At 39.7% G+C, this 25,567-nt stretch overlaps 1 protein-coding gene across 1 annotated transcript; it reads left to right on the top strand.

Annotated features, from left to right (window-relative positions):
- Window positions 1-2,390: 2,390 nt before the first annotated feature.
- Window positions 2,391-25,068, top strand: LOC138212767 (dual specificity protein phosphatase CDC14AB-like). Its single transcript, XM_069173307.1, has 14 exons — window positions 2,391-2,889; window positions 4,403-4,493; window positions 10,812-10,887; window positions 11,084-11,176; window positions 11,286-11,365; window positions 12,780-12,846; window positions 12,962-13,024; window positions 15,321-15,408; window positions 15,537-15,767; window positions 15,850-15,988; window positions 18,044-18,269; window positions 20,088-20,179; window positions 21,036-21,176; window positions 21,278-25,068. The coding sequence occupies exons 1-14, from the start codon at window positions 2,844-2,846 to the stop codon at window positions 21,324-21,326; spliced, it is 1,482 nt and encodes a 493-aa protein (XP_069029408.1). The 5' UTR covers window positions 2,391-2,843; the 3' UTR covers window positions 21,327-25,068.
- The last annotated feature ends 499 nt before the right edge of the window (window positions 25,069-25,567 follow it).

Raw genomic sequence — 25,567 nt, 5'->3', positions numbered from 1 at the left:
TGTACAAATGGCAACATCATTTATTTGCGATATTTTAGAAAAAAAAAGGGAGGTTAGTTATAGTTCTTTAGGTTCAGTTTCCGCAATGTTAAAAGTCTGTGGTATGTAGCTTCTTAATAAAAAAAAAATAATGATCAGATCTAACAGGGTTGATAATAAGTGTTGATTAAAAAGTAAAATATCCTTAAGAAGTTTATTTGTGATGAGGTCTAAAAGACATTTTAATAGTTTAGATGAAACAGTTGTTGAATTTAGAGAGATCTATGGAAGAGAAGTGGTTTAAACATGAATCAGGTCTTACAGACATTTGTAAAACTACTGTTGGCGAGGAGGGATGTGATTCATTTTTACGAAACACTTACAATGATACATGTTAAAAATCTCATGAAATCATCAGTGACAGTTAAAGGAATACACGGCTTAACAGAACTCTGACTCTTAAAGATGTCAAGTTTGTTATCGTGTCCTCTCAGTTCTGGCATTGTAGAGGTTTTTATTACGCTAAGATCTGGAACATCTTGTCTGAAAACAATGCTCAGAAACTATAGTCCATGCATTTGTTATTACTACCCAGGAGTATAGTAAGTCTTTAAAAAGTCTGCAGTTGATCCAAAATGCTGCAGCAAAAGCACTGACGTGATTTAACGAGAGAAATCACATCTCTCTTCATTTGCTCAACAATAGAATTCAAACATCTTCTCCTAACTTACAAAGCTTATGATAACCAAGCTGCAGCTTATCTTGAACATCTTCATGTAATAGAAGAGAGTCTTTGCTCTCAGAAAGCTTCCTTACTTGCAATTCCTAGATTTTTCAGAAGTAGAAGAGGGGGAAGAGTCTTCAGCTTTCAGCTCCCCGTTCGGGTTTGGGAGGCTTTTCTGTACCAAGACATCAACTGACTGACCAACAGACAGACTGACATTGGTATCCTCAGAACCAGCTACAGAACAACTATTATATCTGGGAATTATTTTGTTCTCAAACTCACAAACACACATTATGTTCCCAACAGAAGGAAACACTCTAGTCTAGAGGATCATTTACAGTGTTTCGTTAGCGTCCCTGATTTAAGTTTAGGCACAAAAAGTAGTTAGGGTGAGAGAAAGATAACGGTTTGGGTTAAAACGATGGCTTAAACCAAGATATATAACCTTTGTCATCATGGAAACAGTAAACCTAGTTTTAAAAAACAGTCTTGAATTATGGTTGCACGGGAACTGAACACTGGTCTCCTGCAATCATTTAATCATCCACCCTCTTCCTCCTATAAACTCACATCATAAACATCATCTGAACTACGTTACTTCTCTGAGACAGCAGATTGTTGTTATTTATTGGAGGTCCCTTAACTTTAAAATGTAACTATGAGCTGTAATAAGATGATGGCACCAAACATATGAAGCCGTGACACTGTTTGACAGCAGTGTGCATGAAATGACTGCATATGCTGACACGTTCCGTTCGAAATCGATATATTTGAACCTGTTCGTGTTCCTACGAGAATTTTTTTTGGAGGATTAGTGATTGTACGAATTTTTCTTTTATAATAAGCCAAACACTTCCTGTATAACCACCATCTGAAACACTTGTGTGTAAGTGCAGATTTAGTTGACCTGCATGTGAAACTCACAGCTCAGCCAGGCCAGTGGGGAGCTCAGACATTTGCCACCCAGGCCCTTGGCTCCACACCCTCGGGTGACGGAAGCAATCTACAGTACAATCCTCCGACCGGATGACTCACCCAATCTGCTGTGTGAGCCATTGGAAGTGACTGTAATTCACATCGCAGGACATTTCCTGAGAGCAGATACTGTGTATTGATAGACTGGAAATGAAAACAAATCACATTAAATGTCTTCCAACTTAATGGTAAATCACAGATACGGAACGCTGTTTTTGTTCAGCAGCATGAAAATGTAGCTGTTATATAAATGCACATTACTGAGAAAAAGGGATTACAGGAACATAAACAACAAGCACTGTTTCAGCCACCTCACCAGATTTGGCAGCATGCTCTAAAGTCTCCCTAATTTATGTGGCTAAAAAACCTTTGTTGTGACCTCATTTAAGGTTTAAGGTTAGAGTTTGTGTGTGGGGTGGGGAGGGGGTTGGGGGGGGGATAAGGATAAGGGTTGGGGCACTTAGTTGTGATGGTTAAAGTAAGGGTGAAGGAATGCATTATGTCAATGAGTGTCTTCACAGAGATAGAAAGATAAACGTGTGTGTGTGTGTGTGTGTGTGTGTGTGTGTGTGTGTGTGTGTGTGTGTGTGTGTGTGTGTGTGTGTGTGTGTGTGTGTGTGGCCACTGACTGAGCATGTGCAGAGCAGCAGGGAGATTAGCGCTCCTGCCGACGCGGGACGGAGTGTCTCCGATTCCGGTTGATGGAATATTCCGGTCATTGGGGGACTGAATTTTTTGCGGGGGGGACTTTTTGTCAGTTCAAAGTGAGTCAGTAGGCATCAGAGAGAGAGAGAGAGAGAGAGAGAGAGAGAGATGAGGGACTTGGATTTTATTTGACTTTGGAGACACGTGCTGGTCGCCTCATCAGCTGTGAACATGGAGCTTCAAACATTTTAGCACTGAAGAGTTATTCTGAGTTCACTTAAAGTTGGACGTTTTTATCTACAAGAACACTAAACTGGGAAAATGGACATGATATGATGATATTTAAAAGTGAACATGTGATTTTCTGGACACATCTCAAGAGGCTTCATCTTCACAACAAATAACCCAAAAAAACCATTTCAGTTTGAATCACAGGACCAGTGGATTCTTTTTCATTTCATATTCTGATGTCACCTTAAACGGATATTATTAAAGAAGACACCTGTAAGTGAGTCAAATGGCAGACCAGTATGAACAATCCGGCGCGTCAGAACTCATTAAAGGTACGTTTTACGTGTCTGTGGTATTTTAATCAATAATAAACATATCATTTTATGTAAACGTTAAACATCAATCCTGGGAGGTAACCACAGACTCACCATTAGCGTCTAATGGACGCTGAGGGACGTTGTAAGAGTACAACAATAACACCTTAAGATAAAAAAAAATATCATCTTTGGCACACCAGATTCCCTCTGAAATATTCCTGAAATACCTTGTAGACCACTAGTTTGTTTATTCTCTGATTGTTTCTAACAGGTAGAAACAATGGGATGTTACTTATTGTCGTGTCAGTTATATGTACACAGGCATGATGCATTTAATTTTAGATTCAGTGATGATATCGTCATCTCCAATATCCCTTTGGAATACAGTAAATACACTTCGAAACCAGATGGAAAAATGCTCTTATTTCAGAACTTGTAAGTAATCATATTTTAAAAGGTTTTTTTTTCAGTGACAGTATAATTCACTGATAGTTATTTGTACATTCCTAATTACATTGCAATAAACATCTGTTCACACTGAACTTGACATATTTTTGAATGGATTCAACTAATAAAGAACTTTATAACAAATATAGGCTCAGAGCTGGGCTCAAGGTGTAATGCGCTGGCCCTCAGCTACCTCACTTATTGAGCAAAAAGATGATGTACAACTCAGTAGGAACACATGCTGTATCAAGGTAAATGTGAAGGTACTTTAGGTAACCCTTTATAAAGTATTTATCAGTGGTTAACAAACACTGATATAATATAGCCTACGAATAACAAGTTTATGTTTGCCAGGTTCTGACTTCTTAAAAAAAAACTTCATTTCTGCAGTTTTAAATGTTTAAAAGTCATTAAAGGAGCAGTCTTTAAGGGTCTTCATGATCTATTAAAGACAGTAAATGGTAATACTAATACACAGTCATGAGTAGTTTATTTATAAAGCCATGGCCTTGTTTAGAGTGACTGTATTTTTATAAAGGCTCTGTAAGGGATGACGCTCTGGAGTAGCTCATCAGTCGTGCCAGGATTAAGTTGTATTTTAACACAGTTAAGTAACAGACATGCACAAGTGTCTGGTGGAAGGCCGATGACCTTTGGGATGATGTTGCCATAGCAACTTAGTTAAGCAGAGAAGAGTTTCTGCATTGAAGTGTCAGAGAAAGGTTTGCTATGAGAGATGTATGAGGAGTTTCTAGTGGTCTAAATGTCACATGTTTGATTCACATTTCATGAAAAGCAAGTTTTGAAATGTCCAAAATGAACCGTGAGAGCGTTTCACGAACCGTCTGTTTCTCTGTATGGTCCACGAACTCACCAGCATGGTTCGCTTGAGAGGCATGTCCCCGAAATGAAGCCAGAGCCGCCTGTGATCCCACAACACCTGTCAGTAATGCCATGTTTTCTGTCTGCTTGTCTTCCTCTGTGTGTGTGTGTGTGTGTGTGTGTGTGTGTGTGTGTGTGTGTGTGTGTGTGTGTGTGTGTGTGTGTGTGTGCGTGTGTGTGTGCGCGCTGTACATCACAGACCGGCTGTACTTTGCCAGTCTACGTGTCAAACCGAAGAACACGGCCAGCACACACTACTTCAGCACCGATGAAGAATTCCTGTATGAGAGGTGAGACTTCAACAGGTGGTTTCAAATGAGCACTCCGACTCATCACTTTGTGTGTTCGTCCATTTGTTGCTGCTGTTTCACACAAATTCAAAACAGCTGTCACATGGGTGTGAGCAGTGTTGTTGATGGAGGCCTTCTGTGTCACGGATGTTCAGTAGATTAGACAGACTGGAATTAATGGCTAGATTACCACTAGTTAAATGCAAGTTTCCAAAAGGTTAAAGTTTTTTTATTTGCAGATGACAGCATTTTGTTCAGGGCAGAATTTAAATAGAGTTCTAAAGGAGAAATTGAATATGAATGTTTTTCTTAATCTAGCAAAACAAAGTTTATACTTTTTGGAAAACAATAAATAATGATGTAAAAATAAGTTTGTTTTCATATTTAAAAAAAAATTCATAAAAGTTACTTCCAAATAGGAAACTACAGACATTAAACTGTAATGACCTGTGTGATTAAAAATTTGTAAAAAAAAAAAAACACAGACCAATATTAATTTCAATGAATATTTAGGTTTAAAGAATGAAAGAAAAGGACAAATTAAAAAAAAAAATCCAAACAATACATTTCAATAAAAGTGATGAACCTATGGAGCTCTCCTCATGTACAGTTCACATGTTACCTAGAAAAGATATTTTCTAAGTAATGTAACAAACAAATATGTTACCATCGATTACACTGTACTACCTTTCATCAATACTATAATTATTTGGAGGATTTTCTTTTGTTATTTCAAAGTTGTAAAGCCTTATTTTGAACAAATGACAAACCACCAGCTGGTTTGTTAACTGATACTTTAAAGCTCCAAATCTGACATGTTGTCTGTTGCCATTTTATTTTTTTGTAGCTTTGAGTGACCGCATTAAGACGTGCGGTGGATCTGACTATATATACATGTATATGTATATATGATATATATTAATGCCATGGCTGTTTTCTTGCTATTACATTCTTGCTGCAAATGGAGATAAGCAAGCTGTAACATAAACCAGGGTTATTTAAACTCTGGCTCACGGACCGAAATTTACCCGTTTAAGATTTTCTAGAAGAAGAAGACACCTGTCTGTTTCACTGTTTTCCTGCTGCACCTGCTGTAAACACTGATTTGATAGTATCATAAACAAATGGTCTGAAATTTATACATTGAAGAAATGTGTGTAAATTAGTGTATTTCATTAATGCATAGATTAACATTAAGAGTTATTCGTAACCAATAATTGACAACACCCGCTGCGTCTCCAGTGATGTCCGTGTCCGTCTGTCTTGCTGCTGAGGTTGAAAAACCCTGACATAAACTATATCACATTCACAATCAGAAAACCAAACTGCACAAAGTCTGAGTCGGTGTTGCACTAAAATCTGTGACCCATCACTGTCCTGATATTCTCATCCTCACTCCTCATGCATAAAACTCACCAACTAAACAGTATAAAAGTACTTGGTGCAAACAATATTACAATACAATTCAGTGCACATAAACTTATTCCAAGATTTTCTCACAAATATCAAATACATCAGCAGTTTTCCATCTATAAGTGGCTTCTAAACGTTGACTTCACTCTCGGTTTGAGGAGGTTTAAGTTTCCTCACTGACTGACGGTATCAGTTTGTCTGAACTCTTCTTTAAACATACAGTTACTGTATAATGATTCCACTGAGAGATCGCACACTAACTTTTTTTTTATGAGGTTATTATCATTTGAGTTACAGTCAGATTTAGGAACTATAGTTCAGTGCCTCCTCTGTGACAGCATGTGGCACTAAGGATATGGAGGTTGATGTAGAGTCCACTGTTTGAATGTATGCAGGATTGATTCAGGGTTTCACAGTCCGTCTTGTATTTGTTTCTCCCCTTTTTGTCGTCTCTTCTCTTCACGACTCGTTTGTCTTGTCAATCTGTATGCATAACCCAACGAATCCTCAGTTATGGGGAGCTGATGATTTATCATACTGAGGGATCGGAGGGGCATCTCTTGTGTTTATAAGCTGGAAAAAAGGGCCTTAAATCTGATCCAAGCCTGAACAGATAGCCTGCAGAGGCAGTGCCTGCAGGTTAAAGGCCAAACTGGTGGTTTCATTCTGTATCAGTCAGAGGGGAGTCAGTCCGGGGCAATTATTAAATGACATGAAAAAATAAATAATAACTCATGCTGTCAGTTTAATGTCGTACCTACTGCCACTTATATTATTACTCACAGCTTCAGTTTTCTTCACTGAACTCTGTTCACGTTAACTTTCACTCAGCCATTGAGGATCATCATCATCATCATCATCACATAACGGCCTCCCTCATGAAGCTTTTTTTAAATGAGGAAAAAGAAAGATTCAAATTCAACCTAAATACAAAATAATGTTGATGAGTTCGATAAACAATCCACTGGACATTTAGTCAACTGAGCTCCTGATCTTAGAGGAACAGTGAGCAGGATTCAGTCACGTCCGAGGTTTCAGATTGAAACCAGCAGAAACACCTTTCTGCTCACCTTCACCTTGGAAGAGTGTCAGAGAATCTGTGGTGGCCGCGACATTTGTGAAAAAAATGCAAAAGTCCCCCTCTAGAGCCGGTGTTTGTTTTTTCTGAGGTAACAAACAACGATTCTAATGGTCTGTTAAACACAAAGCGAGTTATTTCCACAGAGTGATTACATACAAGGTCAATGCAAAGACACAAATGTCCACAAATTCAGCAACGTGTTGAAAATATTGAACTTTAACACCTGCGAGTAACACAAAGCGAATTTTGGTCTGAACACAACTTTAGTTTCAGATGATTACTCACTGATGAAAGCATAATTATGAATATTGTACTCCATTTCTGCCAATAACTTAGTCTTAATACACCGCACCTTTAAGTTGTGAGATTTTACAGGACAAGTAAACACAGTAAAAGTTGATATTCCTGAATTCCCTGAAAAAATAACTCAAAAGAAACTTCTCTGTTTGTAATGAATAACAAATTGAGATTCAAACTTATCAGCGTGCTCTCATTTATGATGAACAATAGATTGTTTTTATTTCAAATGCAGATCATTTAAGTTTAGAAAGACGTTCGTCACGGTTACCTGATCACAATCCAACTGAGCAATGTGAGCTTCACAAGAGCTTCATCACTGTTTGCCTTTAATAACACATTTATGCAAAGTATGTACAAACAAAATCCATCCCAGCCTTTTTTACAATCCTCCCTGCCTTCCTTCCTTCCTTCCTTCCTTCCTGCTTTCCTTCCTTCCTTCTTTCCTTCCTTCCTTCCTTCCTTCCTTCCTTCCTTCCTTCCTTCCTTCCTTCCTTCCTTCCTTCCTTCCTTCCTTCCTTCCTTCATGATTTGGTCAGCATTAGTAATCTTTGTGTTTGTAAGAGAAACCAAGGCCAAGATGACATCAGTGGCTGTGCCCTCGTGATGCAGAGGGATTTAGGACAAACACTGGATGATGCCATTCAGACTGGACTCTTAATCATCCCAGCCTCCCGTTTCTACCTCCAGTGTGGGCAGCAGGTGGTGTTTGACATGGTGCTTTAATCCTTAGCATCCCAAAAAATGCAGATAGTTCACTAAAAAGTTATGTATTTAAATAGTATTTAAAACAGCAGTGGGCTCCAGTTGTGTGAGTCAGATCAAATACAGAGATGAGACATAATAGAGGGCGAACCATAAAGGGAGGATAAATAATCACATGGTTTGTATCAGATAAAAGCACCGTAAACTGCATGCGCTCATAAAGACTGTGGACTTACGTGTTCTTTAGTGGTGCAGGGTCTCCTGACGCTGGTGCTGTTAGTGACTGAGGTGGACACGGTGACTAAAGAGGTCAAAGGAGGCGAGTCAGAACCAGGATTCCCCGTAAGATTTAAAAGAAATGAAAATACCTTGTAAGTTGACACTATTTGTATAATATCTTTTGTACGATTTAAAGAACAAAGCACATAATAACAATTAATAAGAATACTACTACTACTACTAATAATAATAATAATAATAAACTGGAGCCTATCCTAGCTGACTTTGGCCAAAAGCAAGTTTCTGTCCCATAAGTAAAAAAGAAACACAATTCTAAATGAATAAATTAATTGAACAATTAAAGGTTTTGTGTAAAACGGTCTCTCAAGAAATAATTTGAAATTAGACATTAAGTAACAGCCTGAGTTCCTAACCATCCGTCAGACCTCTGCCAGTGATCTCTTGTTCTTGTTTTGGGTCAGAAGTCGAATGAATAACACTGTAGTAACAGCAGCTTGTAAAGGAAAGATAAAGGTGGATATGAACTTGTGTCTCTGGGTGTCTCTGCATGTTGAAACAGGTGATGAATGGAGGTCTAATGATCCAAATGAGGTAAAACTGAAACGTGGTATATTTTATTCAGAACCTCAAATAATAAAGGGAGCACTTTAAATAAAGAAAACAGATTCAACCCTCATAAAACAGAAGTCAGAATCATGTTGTTCCCATGCTTTAAGCTGCAAGCTTGCACTGAAAATGTGCAAGGTCAGCATCCGCTGACATGGATGGCCTCTACACTGTAAATTACACAAGTCTGATTTTCCCACGAGATGACGCTGAAAGGTTTTGGCTCCATTATTTACCATTCGGGCCTTCTGGCATCAGAATACATCTGGAGTGAAGATCCAGACGGTCGGGTTTGTAAAACAGCAAAAAGGAAATCCAGACGCCTAATGTGTTTAAGAGGTCACTGAACGCTCATCTCATCATACGTCAAAGTCAGACGCTGTCGCAGATTATCATGATACACCAGGAGGTGTTCCACTGGCCTGTGACACACTGAACTGACCTCGTGAGGTTTTTATTTGCTTTAAAACTACAGAATACATTTGTAAAGTTAAATAACCCAAATAGAGGTTAATATCCTGCAGACACTTCAGGTAGACGGGACACAGAGACCCCCAGAGGACACTCTGCCTTATTACACATCTGTCCAGTGTACTAATCTGTACAGGAAGTATCAGCTGTACATCCATTCAAAGTAAAAGCTTTCTATTTTGTCCCATACAGACACATATGGATTACTGAATGGGGCCTGCTGGTCATAAACCTAAGGGCCCAAGGAGTCAGAGGCCCCAGGAATTAAAACAACTATGTTGGGATGGAAAATAAAAAATAACTAAGACACAAAACGACAACCAAGAAATGAAAAATGGCCAAGAAAGGTTTAGAAAACAACCACACACACAGAACAACTGTAAACAGATGTGAGGTGACAACAAAGACACAATACAACCACGAATGGATGCAAAACAGCCTCAGGGAGGAAAAACAAGCACAAACACAAACCAAAACTAGAACAAAAACACACCAAAAAACTGCAGAGTCACAAAACCACCACAACAATATATAAAACAAAGATTTGTATGATCTTATTATGGTGTCTTCCTAGAAATATTTTTTCTGCACATTTTTGTCACAGTTTCACATTTTTGTCACCTTGTGTTGTCAGATTTCTGTATTTTTAGTTTTACTGCACCACAGTCGGCCTGCAGCGCTTGCTCGGATGTCAACAGGTGTCCCTCTGCTGCGCTTCAGTTTGGGGATCAAACCAGTTTGAGTTGAAGAAATCTGAAGCATTCCAGAGGGCCATTTAAAAAGACTTTAATATCTAATCAAAGTATAAAAAAAAACAACATGCCAACAAGTTTCAGCCATTCATCACGGCAAATACAGAATGGATGTTTTGTCTTCCTGTTGGCAATGATCAATTTTGACCAGTTAGCAGTCACCTCATCAGTGTACGCAGGTAAAGTCACATGATAAACCGCGTCCAGCAGAGGAAACCACAAATACAAGTCTTACATTATGAAATAATCAAACTCTTGAGTGCTTCAGATTTCTTCAACTTAGAAGGTTTTAGTTTCTATTGTCTGATCTGATCTGGATCCTGTGGTTGCTGGGCAGCGTTGTTAAAGGGGATTTTAATCTCTGTGAGGTTTCCTGGTAAAATGTTCTTTGCTGTTGATCGCTCATGGCAGCGCTATGGTCAGTGACGCAATAGTTACTGAATCCTTTTACATCATTTTTTTTTTTTGTTTGTTTTTTTGTTACAGGTCCAAACATAATTCAGGGTGTAACGCGATAACATTTGTGCATCTGCTGGCACATTAATAACTTAAATGGAAGGAAACAACATCCCCTCACAATACAATATACAAACACATATACATATAAATGTATATGTTGGTTTAAAACCTGTTCTGTGTATCACATTTACTGTCTGTTATAAAAAAAATATGAAGTTTTGTATTTTCCAAAAATATAAATTCAAAAACACATATAAGATCATATGACATGTTCATCTGTTTACTGTGTTGCAGTTTCTATGCCGACTTTGGGCCTCTTAACCTGGCCATGCTGTACAGATACTGCTGCAAACTCAACAAGAAGCTCAAGGTAATCCAGCCGCACGTCACATGCAGGATGGCTCTCATGTCTTATCCTGTGTAGAGATTCCAGGTTCCACCTCAGGCTGACAGGAAGCTCTGCACTTTAACTTTATAGTCTACTTTGTTCTAGCAGTGAACACTTAAATTATTCACACTCATGTCATTGATTATTAACGATGGGTATCGACTCGCTTTGTTTCCAGTCCTTCACAATGTCGAGAAAAAAACTGGTCCACTACACAAGTTATGACCAGAAGAAGAGAGCCAATGCTGCTGTTCTCATCGGTGCCTTCGCTGTAAATATATATTTTTTTATTGATCCATCACTTCATATCAATTCATATCAACCCATCTGTCCGTCTGTCCATTATTAGTAACACAGTTTCACCTGTGCTCACACTGTAGGTGATTTATTTGAAAAGGAGTCCTGAAGAAGTCTACCGGACTCTGATCTCAGGAAACAACACCGGCTACCTGCCGTTCAGGTACACTGACACACATCTTGTGGAAATATCCTGTTTTCCTTTCATGTCATGTTTGGAAAACCATGAACGTGATGGCAAGAATACTGTACAAGATTCAATCAAAAAGTCCCAAGACTGCTCCTGTTGCACATGAAGGGAGCGCAGCACTGCAGCTACATGCACGAAGCAGGGCGAAGCTATAACCCTCGCGAGTCAGTATCCAAGTTACATCTCTTGATCCAAACCAGCATCGGAGTTACACACCTTTTTGTGACCACTGGCAACGATCTCACCGTGCACTTGAAACCTGAGCAGAGAGAACACATCCAATTTTGTGTCACGTTCTTTGGGGAACAGAAAGAAGTCGCATGGAGCCAAATCCACCGAGGAGACGGGGTGGGCGGAGATGATTTGATATGATCTCTGTGTTGTTGAGGGCGAGAAAACTTGTGTTTTCATGTTGTCATGTTGGAGAACTCGTGTCATCGCGCCACAGTTCAGCTGGTTTGCACTGAACATTTTCCCTCAGACACCTCAGAGGATCACAGTAAAACTCTGTGTTGACAGTTTAATCTTGAGAAAAGAATTCACAATGCACAACCTCCAAAAAGTCAAAGAAAACTCACAGGTTTTGCGCTCCTGGCCTGATGCATGACGTTCTTCCCCTCTTGAAATGTCAATGCTACTCAAAACACCTCACCTGGCTCGCTTTTTCGTTTCTGTAGATTTTCTGAAGCATTTCAAAGGTCTCTGATTTCCTGAGTTTGACCCAAAATTGGATATACACGTACAACTGCTCACAAAAACATGTAACTCAGGTGCTGTTTCTGATCAAGCACCATAACTTGGAACAACTCACGAAGGTCAGAGCGTATCCCTGCTTGCCTCTTGTATATTTTCATTTCAATAAAGGCTCCATATGGTTTGGAAAAATAGAGATTTCAACGTTCTCCGCCATCACTACTTCCTCACTGTGAACTTGGTGGTTTTTATTCGAGACAAGCAGGTTGGACATGATGTTGCCATCATTATATAATATATTAAAAAACAAAAGTACAATCAGAAATATTATAACATTTGATTGTTGGAGAGGCTTCACATGTAGTCAAACGTCCCACCACACCGAATGCATCTGATGCCACAAATGAATTCTTTACTTTAAACTAAATGAACATATCCCCGTTGTTGTGTGTGTGTGTGTGTGTGTGTGTGTGTGTGTGTGTGTGTGTGTGTGTGTGTGTGTGTGTGTGTGTGTGTGTGTGTGTGTGTGTGTGTGCCTGTGTGAGTGTTGTGTGTGCGTGTTGTGTGTGTGTGTGCCTGTGAGTGTTGTGTGTGTGTGTGTGTTGTGTGTGTGTGTGTGTGTGTGTGTGTGTGTGTGTGTGTGTGTGTGTGTGTGTGTGTGTGTGTGTGTGTGTGTGTTGTATGCGCTCCACAGAGATGCAGCAGCAGGTGAATGCTCCTTCAACCTCACGGTCCTGGACTGCCTACAAGGAGTCCGCAAGGTAAACAACAAGAACAGCTGAGACCAACAACAACAGATCACTTTGGTAAATTACATATGAACGTGCAGCTGCAGATAAAAACTCTCCTCCACTGTCCTCTCTCTTCTCTCTGCAGGCTTTACAGCACAGCTTCCTGGACTTTGAAAATTTCAACGCTGAGGAATATGAACATTATGAGGTAGCACCTTATACAACTAAAGTAAACTGAATACATGTTAAATTATGTTAAATAATTCTAAATAGGATCATCTTTCAATAGTTACTATTACTTCAAACTTGAAGTGAAGGTTGTTTGAGCTGATAAAAACCCACAAGTTCAAAAGGGAACATTGAAAACCAGTCTCAGGCTTGTTACATGTAATAAAATTCCAAAATAAATCATTTAAATCAGTTACAGTTATTGAGAATAAAAATGTAACTTAAGTTACTATAGTTACTAATGAAATTGTTGGTGACTTTTCTGTAAAAAGCATATATATATACAATATAATGTTCATTTTGTTGCTGCACAGGAATGTAGTCTGTCTCCGTCTAGACAGACTACATTCATTTTGCAGTATGTGCTTAAATTTTAAGCATTATTTTTTTTTCTCCTGTTAGAATTTGCACTGCCTCTCTGCCAATCAAATCAATGTGTATTTCTCTAAGCAACTGCCATGTTGTAGAATAAGATAAAGAGGTATTTAAAAAGTCATTCAGGAACCAGTGTGAAAAACTGTGACCAGTTGTCAGACCTGTTGATCGTTCTGTCATCACTCAGCGTGGAGTTTAAACTTAAAGGAACATCTTTACTTTGCTGCAGTCAGTTGTGATCGACATACTTGTGATTTGTTTTTGGTCTTTGTGCCTTAAAATGAAACATTCAAATCTTGATTCAGTTTATATTGAAGAACTTTTAATAAAAGTTTGACAGTAATCAATGTTGTGAGGTTTAATTTGCCTACTATATATTTAATTTTTTTGACTATTCAGCTTTATTTCTCTGTGTAAAACATTATCTGGAAAAGTAATCAAATGTAATAAGTAACATTACTTTGATGATGGAATGAAAATAGTTAAATCACATATTACAGTTAAAAAAGATGAAATAGTAATCTGTAACCTTCCCAACACTGTTGAAACACAGGCCCCAATGCAGGTAAATACATGAACTATGTCATCAAAGAACCTGTAAACTGTTTTGGACTGGATTACATGGTTCTACATGTAAAGACGTTGCCTGAACAAGTGGGAAACCAGACTGTGAAGTTTCATAAAAAGGGGAGAAGTTTGGTAACTACTGAATAAAAGTTGAAACAGTGGTGACAGTGGATCAGAGTTAGAGTCAGACTATCAATAACACAACATGCAGTTAGGTTCTGAAAAATGAAGACAATGCACAATTCACACAACCTTTCACTTAAAAACACACTGAAGGCTAAATGCTTCTGAAACAGCACAAAGATTATATGTGGACGTTGGTTTTCATGATGCTCAGACAGTTTGAAGGATTTCCATGAAGTCAACTTCTACACACAGAGTCCAAGAGGAAACGTATCGGTCACTAAATGTCACACAACTGAAAGATGAAAATTTGTCAAAGACCATAAAAAGAAGCTTGATTAACACTGGCAACACATTTACTAGTCAGAGGAAACCAAAATAAATGACTCCGGATCAGACCGGGTTTAGCATGTTTGGTGTGCAACTGGACTCAACCACCACAGTGAGTGCAGAAGACCAACCGTGAAACATGCTGACACGCTGCTGAATTTGTGCTGTAGGGGAGATGACTTTTATAGATGGCACTATGAATGCAAGTTTGAAAATGTTATCACCAAGTGTCACATTGAAAACGTACAAGTTTCTGGCCAACTATGTCCCCTGACTTGAATCAGGGAGTCTGAGGAGGCGAGAGCAACCATTCATCTCCAGCAAGTAGCAGCTGAGAAGAATCAGCTCTCCACAGATATGTGACAGACTGTCTGTCATCAAAATGAACGGCAAACAGACAAAACATGGAAAAACAAAAGAATGCAATCCCATCAATGAGGCATGTTCTTGTTTTTATTGTGGTGTACAGGCTATCTTAACAATATTATTGTATAGCAATTTTCTAAACTCCAGTGACACAGTGCTTCACATAAAATAAGCCATTAAAACAAAATAACAAGTGAATTCTAATAAGCCTTTACCAAACACAATGATCGTATAAAACAAACATAAAAATAAATTAAAACAGGGTATAAAAGAAATAAGAGTTTCTCACTAAAATCAGCAAAAGCTCACAAAAAGATGTCACTGACTCTGCAGACCTTATTTCCTCGGCAGCTCGATCCATAACTCGGGGCCTCTTGACTGAAAATGCTTTGTCACCCTTAGTTTAAAAACGTGTCTCCGGAACAGACAAAAGTTTAAGTGGATCTTAATTGGTTCCACGTGGTTGGATTATCTCTGTAACACTACAGCTGCCTCTTTTCTCTCTGTGTTTATAGCGAGTTGAAAACGGAGATATGAACTGGATCATTCCAGGGAAAATTATGGCGTTCAGCAGCCCTCACCCTCGCAGCAAGATAGAGAACGGTGAGTCACATTTCACACCAACACAACACAGGGCAGGTTTCCTGAGCTCCCAAGAAGTAAATCATTCGTCTATAGAAAGTGATGAAAATGTCCCACTACTGTAACTCTCTCCCTGACTGTGTCTGCAGGTTATCCTCTCCATTCACCCGAGGCGTACTTCGCATATTTCGACCACAACAATGTAACAGCCGTGGTTCGTCTGAACAGGAAGCTGTATGACAGCCGGCGCTTTGAGGATGCGGGATTCGAGCACCATGATCTCTTCTTCCTCGATGGGACCACCCCCTCTGACCTCATCACCAGGCGGTTCCTGCATGTGTGTGAAAGTACTAAAGGGGCTGTGGCGGTGCACTGTAAAGGTGAGACTGCATTCATTTTCTGTTTCACAGTGAAAAGTGCACGTCCTGAAGGTCTTTCTTTAAAAACCCTGTCCAACCCTAGCTGGACTGGGCCGTACCGGCACTCTGATCGGCTGCTACCTGATGAAGCACTTCCGGTTCACTGCAGCTGAGGCCATCGCTTGGATGAGAATCTGCCGACCCGGATCCGTCATCGGCCCCCAGCAGAACTTCTTAGAAGAGTGAGTTTCAGGCTCAGAAACAACAGAGTTCACTGTTTTCCCCCTTTGAGATGCATCAGAAGGTTTTTTATAGAGAGTTGTGGACTGGTGGTTTCCAGCAGTGTGTAGGGTTTTAGTGACATCTAGTGGTGAGATTACAGATTGCCATAAATTAAATATCTCACCCTCCTCTTCCACACGTGGAAGAGAATATAATGTGGTTTACAGAAAACAAGAAAACCCTCTACAGACACTTTCATACCGGTTTCTTAGAACCTGCGTCCCATAAGTAGATATGATTGGCTCATCCTGAGGTCATGAAAACACAGTGATTCTTAGTTTCAGGTGATTGTACACTAATGTAAATACAATCATTGATAAAGTTCAACAAGGAAAAGGACACGGAGGCAGTTTGAAGCTGACTGAGAACTTTACTCACAAGGGATTGTTGAATTGTTGAAACAAAAGACAGGCAGGTAAACAGAACTCTAGGAAAACTAACGTCAAGGCTCAGAGAGAAAAAAACAAAAACTATAATCTGGTAACTAGTAGTGGCAGACTGGTGATGTGTTCCAGATGTTGTCCCTGTGTTCCAGATGTTGTTCTTGTGTTCCATATGTTGTTCTTGTGTTCCAGATGTTGTACTTGTGTCCCAGATGTTGTACTTGTGTTCCAGATGTTGTTCTTGTGTTCCAGATGTTGTACTTGTGTTCCAGATGTTGTACTTGTGTTCTAACTCTCTCTACTCTGAGTGCATCAGTGTGTTCACTCTGTCAGTCCAGAAACATGCAGTGCACTACAAGTACCAGGATGAAGCACTCAGAACCTCCAAAAGAAGAGGTGTGGAACTCTGGACACCTTCCACCCTAAACGGTCGCCATCTTGGCTCCGTAGAAGAAGGGGCGGGGCCACCAATGTAAAGAATTTTCAAATTAAAAGTGTCTGAGCAAGCTGCAGCTGTTTCCTGAACACGAAGTGTTTCTTTTTCACTGCTGCTGCTGAACGAAAGCCATCAGAGTGTTTATTGTTGTTTATTGTTTATTGTGTGTTAAACAGATTGCACGAAAAACATGTTAATTTTCTGGGTAAAATAATTGAAGCTGCAGATATTTTGGTGGGTGATGTCTTCACATGCTGAAGTAATTTCCTGTCAGTACAAAAGGATAGTGTGCTTTTGAGACATCTCCTGCACTACACCAGAGTCCTAACATGTGAACCCTGTTTGTTAGTGTACTGAGGGAAGTGTGTCATCTGGAACACAACATGAGAGCAGATGGCTGTTTGCAGAGTGGCTGAAGGTGGAGCTGGTTGATGAGGTGGAGGTGGCAGGCAGGACACTGAGAGAGAGACTGGGGACCTCTGGTGGGCTGAGAGAGTGTTACAGGGTATAAACTGAATACATTACAGATAGAAAGAGCCATTATGAATATTATATTTAATGTCTGCCAATAGATACCCCAACATGTGTCACACTGAACCTTTAATCCAGGTACATTTCGCCCGATATGGCAACGTTGTTTGAGCTGTTGGTCATCATCATCATCAATACTCGCTACAGAACCAAATGTGGATTAATCAGCTGCTGAAAATATTTCCTAACAAAAGTGATATTTCTTATTTCTTCTTTGAGTAACATTACTCAACGTTAATGACATTTTTGGGTTACTTTTGAAGATTCAGAGATGGGCTAAGAACTACAGGCAGGGAGTCATAAGACTTATCATGTTTTTTGTAACCTTTTTTGGGGGGATTTGTTGACAACGAAAATGTAGAATAACACCAGCAATTGTCTTTTTAATTGTCCACTTTTATATGTTACTGAAATATCTTAACACATCCACAGTGGATTGCTAAAATTTTTAGTACAAACAGTTTTGGTCGTCTCTTTAACGTCGCATGGGTCCGATACTTTGCTGAAAATTGTTATCTGATTCCTATCAAAGCATCTCTACTTGCTTTTTTCTTTTTACTGTTGTATGCTAACATGAAAAATGTATATACATTTTTACGTGACTATTGTCTGTGTGTGTGTGTGTGTGTGTGTGTGTGTGTGTGTGTGTGTGTGTATATATGTAGGAAACAGCACAGTTTGTGGGTGCAGGGCGATGTGCATCGGTCCAAACAGAAGCTGGTCCATGCGAGACTGAGTCGCCGACAGCAGCTGCATCAACAGCGTCAGCAGCAGCTCCACAGCTGTGACTCCCTGGAGGGAGGTAAACAGGAAGCCATGTCCCGCCTCCTCTCCAGCATGGATGACCTGTCAATCAATACCACCCTCTGCAAATCATACAGCATGGACGAGGTGAGGGGAGGGACTTTCTGCCATCATTATTACAGCTCTTATAAAACGATAATTGCACAATATAAAACTGCAAACAGACCATTCATTTACAGTGGGTACGGAAAGTATTCAGACCCCTTTAAATTTTTCACTCTGTTTCATTGCAGCCATTTGCTAAAATCAAAAAAGTTCATTTTATTTCTCATTAATGTACACTCAGCACCCCATCTTGACAGAAAAAACAGAAATGTAGAAATTTGTGCAAATTTATTAAAAAAGAAAAACTGAAATATCACATGGTCATAAGTATTCAGACCCTTTGCTCAGTATTGAGTAGAAGCACCCTTTTGAGCTCATACAGCCATGAGTCTTCTTGGGAATGATGCAACAAGCTTTTCACACCTGGATTTGGGGATCCTCTGCCATTCTTCCTTGCAGATCCTCTCCAGTTCCGTCAGGTTGGATGGTGAACGTTGGTGGACAGCCATTTTCAGGTCTCTCCAGAGATGCTCAATTGGGTTTAGGTCAGGGCTCTGGCTGGGCCAGTCAAGAATGGTCACAGAGTTGTTCCGAAGCCACTCCTTTGTTATTTTAGCTGTGTGCTTAGGGTCATTGTCTTGTTGGAAGGTGAACCTTCGGCCCAGTCTGAGGTCCAGAGCACTCTGGAAGAGGTTTTCTTCCAGGATATCTCTGTACTTGGCCGCATTCATCTTTCCTTCAATTGCAACCAGTCGTCCTGTCCCTGCAGCTGAAAAACACCCCCATAGCATGATGCTGCCACCACCATGTTTCACTGTTGGGATTGTATTGGGCAGGTGATGAGCAGTGCCTGGTTTTCTCCACACATACCGCTTAGAATTAATGCCAAAAAGTTCAATCTTGGTCTCATCAGACCAGAGAATCTTATTTCTCATAGTCTGGGAGTCCTTCATGTGTTTTTTGGCAAACTCTATGCGGGCTTTCATATGTCTTGCACTGAGGAGAGGCTTCCGTCGGGCCACTCTGCCATAAAGCCCCGACTGGTGGAGGGCTGCAGTGATAGTTGACTTTGTGGAACTTTCTCCCATCTCCCTACTGCATCTCTGGAGCTCAGCCACAGTGAACTTTGGGTTCTTCTTTACCTCTCTCACCAAGGCTCTTCTCCCACGATTGCTCAGTTTGGCTGGACGGCCAGGTCTAGGAAGAGTTCTGGTCGTCCCAAACTTCTTCCATTTAAGGATTATGGAGGCCACTGTGCTCTTAGGAACCTTGAGTGCTGCAGAAATTATTTTGTAACCTTGGCCAGATCTGTGCCTTGCCACAATTCTGTCTCTGAGCTCCTTGGACAGTTCCTTCGACCTCATGATTCCCATTTGCTCTGGCATGCACTGTGAGCTGTAAGGTCTTATATAGACAGGTGTGTGCCTTTCCTAATCAAGTCCAATCAGTTTAATTAAACACAGCTGGACTCCAATGAAGGAGTAGAACCATCTCAAGGAGGATCAGAAGAAATGGACAGCATGTGAGTTAAATATGAGTGTCACAGCAAAGGGTCTGAATACTTATGACCATGTGATATTTCAGTTTTTCTTTTTTAATAAATTTGCACAAATTTCTACATTTCTGTTTTTTTCTGTCAAGATGGGGTGCTGAGTGTACATTAATGCGAAATAAAATGAACTTTTTTGATTTTAGCAAATGGCTGCAATGAAACAAAGAGTGACAAATTTAAAGGGGTCTGAATACTTTCCGTACCCACTGTATATTTGCAATGCAACCCCAAGACTTCACACTTTCTTACAGATCAATATGAATAATTGTTCTTTTTTAATACTGATAATACTCTCTCTTTCTGTGTAGAATAACTGCAACGAAACCAGTCTAACTCAGGGAGACAAACTGAGAGCACTGAAGGGACAACGGCCACCTCGCTCAGTCTCATCCTCTTTGAGGTGACACTTTCTTATTACTTGTTTTTTTGGTAATTGTTAAGCTTGAATCCAGAATAGGATCAGAACTGCCATATAGAGAGATAATGACAGACTGTAGAAACTCTTGTGGGCAGCAAAAAAAGAAAATGTAAATAGTCTTACACAACCATGGCCTGTCTACATATAGGTGTTTTTCCTTAGTTTGTCTGCTGAGCCTCATATGAGGGGTTTGTCTCAACTGCACTCCTTCTTATTAGTTTTCTGGAAGTCCATCTGAAAATAATCCCTCATTAATTAGAAAAGAAGATTTAAAAAAGACCTGTTTTTGGCGTGTCTGTCTGATTGACAGGCCTGTGGTGCAGTCAGGTTACAGCTATCGGTGGGCGGGACGTAGTATCGTCAGGTTTCCAATCAGATCAGTCAGATCCACCGCTGGCTCCTCCCCCAGCTCGTCCAAATATGGTCACTTCCTGCTCCAAACCACTCCGATTTAGCAAAATGGCGACGGACAAATTCCGAACTCAAGGCTTCATAACGTTCATAAACCAACGGGTGACGTCACCGCTGGTTGACGCTTGTTTTTTTCCCATTTCCACCGCACCCTGTTGGATTTGTTAACAAAACATGTTAATATTGTTGTTTAATTCCATTAAAAATTGAACAAAAAGTAAAAATGATTATTCCTGTTGGTTCATCTAGTTGGGTGACCTAATGTCATGTCTGTGTATGTCTGCAGAGCTTTGAAGGATTATTCGTTTATCTTTTCAAATGCTTTGTTATAGAAAAAAATATACAGTTCCTTTTTGTCTTAGGAAAAAATACTGTATCAAAACTACATATGTTATAATTTGTTGACTCCTCTCTGTTTCTCATTCAGGTTCAACATGTCCAAGTCCTCGCAATGCTCCATCCTGCCCCCACCGAAGTCCCCCAAAATCCCTCTCTCCCTTCCCTCCTCCTCCACCTCGTCTAAAAAGCTTGTACAAAACTCGACATCGTCCATTACACAGATGAAGAGGTGGGTGCCCATCATTTTTTTCAATTTCAAATAAGAGACATCATTTTTTAAATTATTTGTCTCTATCTTACTGTTTGTCGACTGTCGGCCTCTCTCCTCAGTCCCTTCAGCCTGGGTCTGTTCAGCACCCGGCCGGCATTAATTCACTGACATGTTTCTGGGGATGAATTCGACTCCACTGACGCTGAATCGGCCTTAAACATTTTGTCAGCCCCGACAAATGTTTGAATATTTTATCTAATGCAGTTAATGAAGTGAACATTTAAAGGGCTCCATCACTGGTCTCCTTCATCAGTGTGTGATGAAAGGTCCGGCACTATTGCTGTGTTCCAAATGGCATACTTACACTCATTTTAAGTACATTAGTGTGTGTTTACACTGACGAGTATGTAAACATGCAGCACACTAAACGCTGGACACGTTCAGCACTCACCGGTCGTCATCTTGGCCACGCAGCAGAAAAGCAGAAGGTACTAAATTGCGTGTTCCTTCTAAAAGTTTGTACATTTTTTTGCACCCGTTTTGCGGGTGATTTACTGAGTAATTGCATCATTGAAATCAGGTGCAAATCGCTGTATTTAAATGAGGGTTTACGTGTTAAAGTGATTCAAGCAATGGAAAACAGAGCAACCACAAAAGGAAAAGGAAATCTGATGCCATTGACATTAAGAAATATAAATATAACAAGAAGAAAACGCTATATTGGATATTATTAGCAAGAAAGTCAATACTGTGGGGAAAATAAAAAGGCTTAATAATAAAACGTCGGCAAATAAAAGAGGAGGACGGTGGATGAGATCTTCTAACAAACACCGATCAGCAGGTCCAGATCTTTCTTTGATGAACAGGTGACTTTTCATCCAGTGCCTCGCGAGTGCTCGTGAACCTTATGAAGCTACCTGTGAATTCTGCGGGACACTTTCAGGACCTGTGACAGCTCACCTGAATAACGGGACTGGTGGGATATCCAAGCTGCGATACGCTGGAATGATCCAGAGGCAGGACAATGCTGTGTCGGAAGAAGTTATTTAACTGTTGGTATTTTGTGACTCCTCCTTATTGTTGGCTGTCAATCATCATTCAGTTCATTCAATCACTCAGAAATATCATCACTTGACAAACGATATGTCTGATTAATTTATGCCTCTGACATCTCAAAAAAAATTTCCATGGGTGTAAAACCACGTTCTCTACGTATTCTTTAGTTTCCTGTGTCTCCTTCTCAAAACAATAAGAGCAGCCGTCTCTCAAGATTTGCGCATCTGATTAATACGTTCCTTTCAGTCGTACCAAAATACACAACAATCACTTCTCCTGTTTCTACTTTCAGGTTTAGTAAATGTCGTTGCGGGTGCTAAATTGTTCTATTTGTATGTTCCCTCCCAGTATTTTACACCTTCAAGTTGAAACGCCCGATATTACATATGCATGCAGGCAAACACGCAAAATGGACAACGTTTGTTAAATTGCACATTTGAAAGACGCAGTCCTCACTGCACGTCGTTAGTAAATCTGCTTGAATATTTTTTTGCAGGTGATGTGGAGTTTGCACGTGATTTCATACATGCAAGACTTTAGTAAATCAGACCCTAAGAGTACTAAATGTTTGTGCACTAAAGGAAGTACACCATTTGAAACACAGCCTTCGACTCCTCCGTCTCCAGTACGTAAAGAGCAGACAGTGCTCTGTTATCGTAGAAAACTTGTAGCAGCTGTAACACGGGACTTCTATACGGTCAGACAGAGTACGGACATTTCATTTTTCATTATTGGCATCAGCCGTCAAGTGTACAAGTGTACACCATGGCCACTGTAACACAAGACGTTTCTCTAATACTGTCCTGTTATGCTCATACAAACAATGTTTTGCAATTCTTGTGGTTGAATCTTGTTATAACAGCGCTTATATTAGATATATTTGATGGTGCACAGATGGTTCTCCCAGTAAACATGTTGGGTGGAGGTGTAAAGACTGGATGACTCAGACGAGGGCTGAATCTTCATAACCAGATGACTGACATCTCTAAAAGAGCAGAGCTGGTTGGGCTCTTCAAGTCAGCGGTGGTGACGAAGGACTAGTCCTGAACTGGAAGATAGGGCTGGGCTCCTGAGGCTCACTGATGCATTTGGGCAATAAAGGCTGTCCGGTCCGAATCAACAGAAGGGCTGCTGATGACACAAGTCACAGATCCTTTTAATGATGGTTATCAGAGGAATATCCGGTGTATGGAGCTGCATAGCCAGAGAGTAGCAGGCATGCTTACCTCTGCCCACCATCAAAAGTGACATCAATGGGTACGCCGGCATCAGAAGTGGACCGTGGAAAAATTGGCCCGAGGACTTAAACAGCGTGCTGTTTCTGTAAGGAAAGTGACGATACCAGGACGGACTGTAGGAAGAACATAAACCAAACATTACTGCAGACAGCAAACATCCCCTCATGACAATGGAAGTGCCCTGATGGCCGTGGCCTGTTTCAGCAGGATACTGTAGCCTGACACCTGCTCTGAGACGACAAACATGATGAAGGATTCAAAGTATTATTCCCCAGATCTCCTTCTGATCGACCAGCTGAGGTTACTGGAACAGTTCTGATCTGCAGCAACTCCAACTAGAACTGGGATGTCTGGCAGGTCGTTTTCATGTCGTCACCTTCATTTTCTTAACACTTTTCAGGGCTAGTTTCCGCACAAAAAAAAACAACTAGACACTGATCAACCACAGCAAACCACGTGCTGTGTGTTAGTGCATTTGCAGAACAGTGATTTTCAGCACAGATTTTTGCATGTCGGTTTGCGAGGGTTTATAATGTGATGCACTGTACTACTATACAAATATCTATCTTCAGGAGGGTTTCAGTCAAAGGAGGATCAACACCCACATTAACTTTGGAAGATCACATCTCTTGAGATACTTTGGATAATGATGCAGCAACCTCCTGAAATGAATGAGTACACACTGTGTGCCAGAGACACCATTTTGGTGTCGTTTAAGTTTTGTTTTGGTTCAGATGACAATGGGACCAAACTTCCACTTCAGGTGATGATTTGTGTCAGTGATCATTGACTGAAAGTCAGGGTTCAATATAAATTACTGGATGTAGTGACGTGTACTATTACAGTAAATTCGAGGCTTTTCTTCACAGCTTCAGATATATCACCATCGTACAATATACCGACTTAATATGGTAAAAAGTTTAAAATCTTTGGTTTTCCTTTTCTATTCTTCTTTTAATATTTAAACAAGGTAATAATGTCATTAGAGGGGTGAAAATAAAAGCCACATGACTCTATAACTAATGCACTTTATCATTAAAGTCTAATATATGAAATATTTTAGACGAAACAATTAACTCAAGTCATTCGAAAATGTTTTGAATGAATGACAGAGGATAACACATTAATATTTTTTTTACATGCAGATCAGTAAAAGTTAAAGTTTTGAGGCTAAACAAGGCACTTTATATCACAGGTTCTCAAATGAGAATAATTGTAAAAATGTTTTTTTTTGTTTGTTGTGGTTTGCCAACAATTTTGGCAACCAAACAGATGTTTGACTAAAGTCATTTATGACGGTAACTTATTACGTTTGTGTTAAACTGATTTTCTCTTTTTCTGGGCAAATGTATGGAAAACCTGCATTATGTATTTTGTTGTAACATCAGTTTTAATCTTGCTATAAAATTTATAATCAGTATTCAAACTGTTAAGTTACTATTGTATCATCCTGTATATCATTATGTTTGATCATTGCAGGTGCTGTTTTCAGAATGTACTGTCTGATCACTAGTTTATTCAAAAGGAGGAAAACCAATCATTAGTCATACAGAGTTTGATAAGATCGTGATGCTGAGTGTTTTTTAAATACAGAATAAAGGTTGAGAAATGATGAACCTGTCGCCTCAATGTTGTCTGCCTGAAACATGTTACAACGCCATAACTTAGAAAATTGGAGTGATTATATGCCTCCTTCAGCGTTTGCTTCTGGCAAAGATAACGCTCCATATGGACGATGTTGTTCTAATTCTTTTTGGGGTTGTTGCGATAAATCTATAAAGATTTTCTGCTTTGCTTAAAACGTTTATCAACTTTCAATCAATCTAACCTCCTAAACCTAAACCTTTTTTAGAAAATTATTTTAAACAGACGTTAAAAAAATAATCTATGAATTCACATTGTCATATTGTTTTTAGGGATTTAATGAAATTTTTTGCAGTCATTTTTAAGATTTCAATTAAAAAAAACAGGTCAGTCGCATGGAAAAAGGACACCCTGAATTTAATCACACCTTCATATCAATGAAATTAGAATTAGGGTTCCAGATTAGGTGTCAATAATTCAAACCTTAATTCTCCCGTTGTCTTAGGGTCAAAATGACCCGCAGCTGTGTTC

Source organism: Embiotoca jacksoni, unplaced genomic scaffold, assembly GCF_022577435.1.
Source record: "Embiotoca jacksoni isolate LCO1_2020_lvr unplaced genomic scaffold, fEmbJac1.0.p SCAF_59, whole genome shotgun sequence".
Taxonomy (NCBI): Eukaryota; Metazoa; Chordata; class Actinopteri; family Embiotocidae; genus Embiotoca; species Embiotoca jacksoni.
The sequence above is the reverse complement of the archived record's forward strand: the minus strand, read 5'-3'. Positions and strand labels throughout refer to the sequence as shown.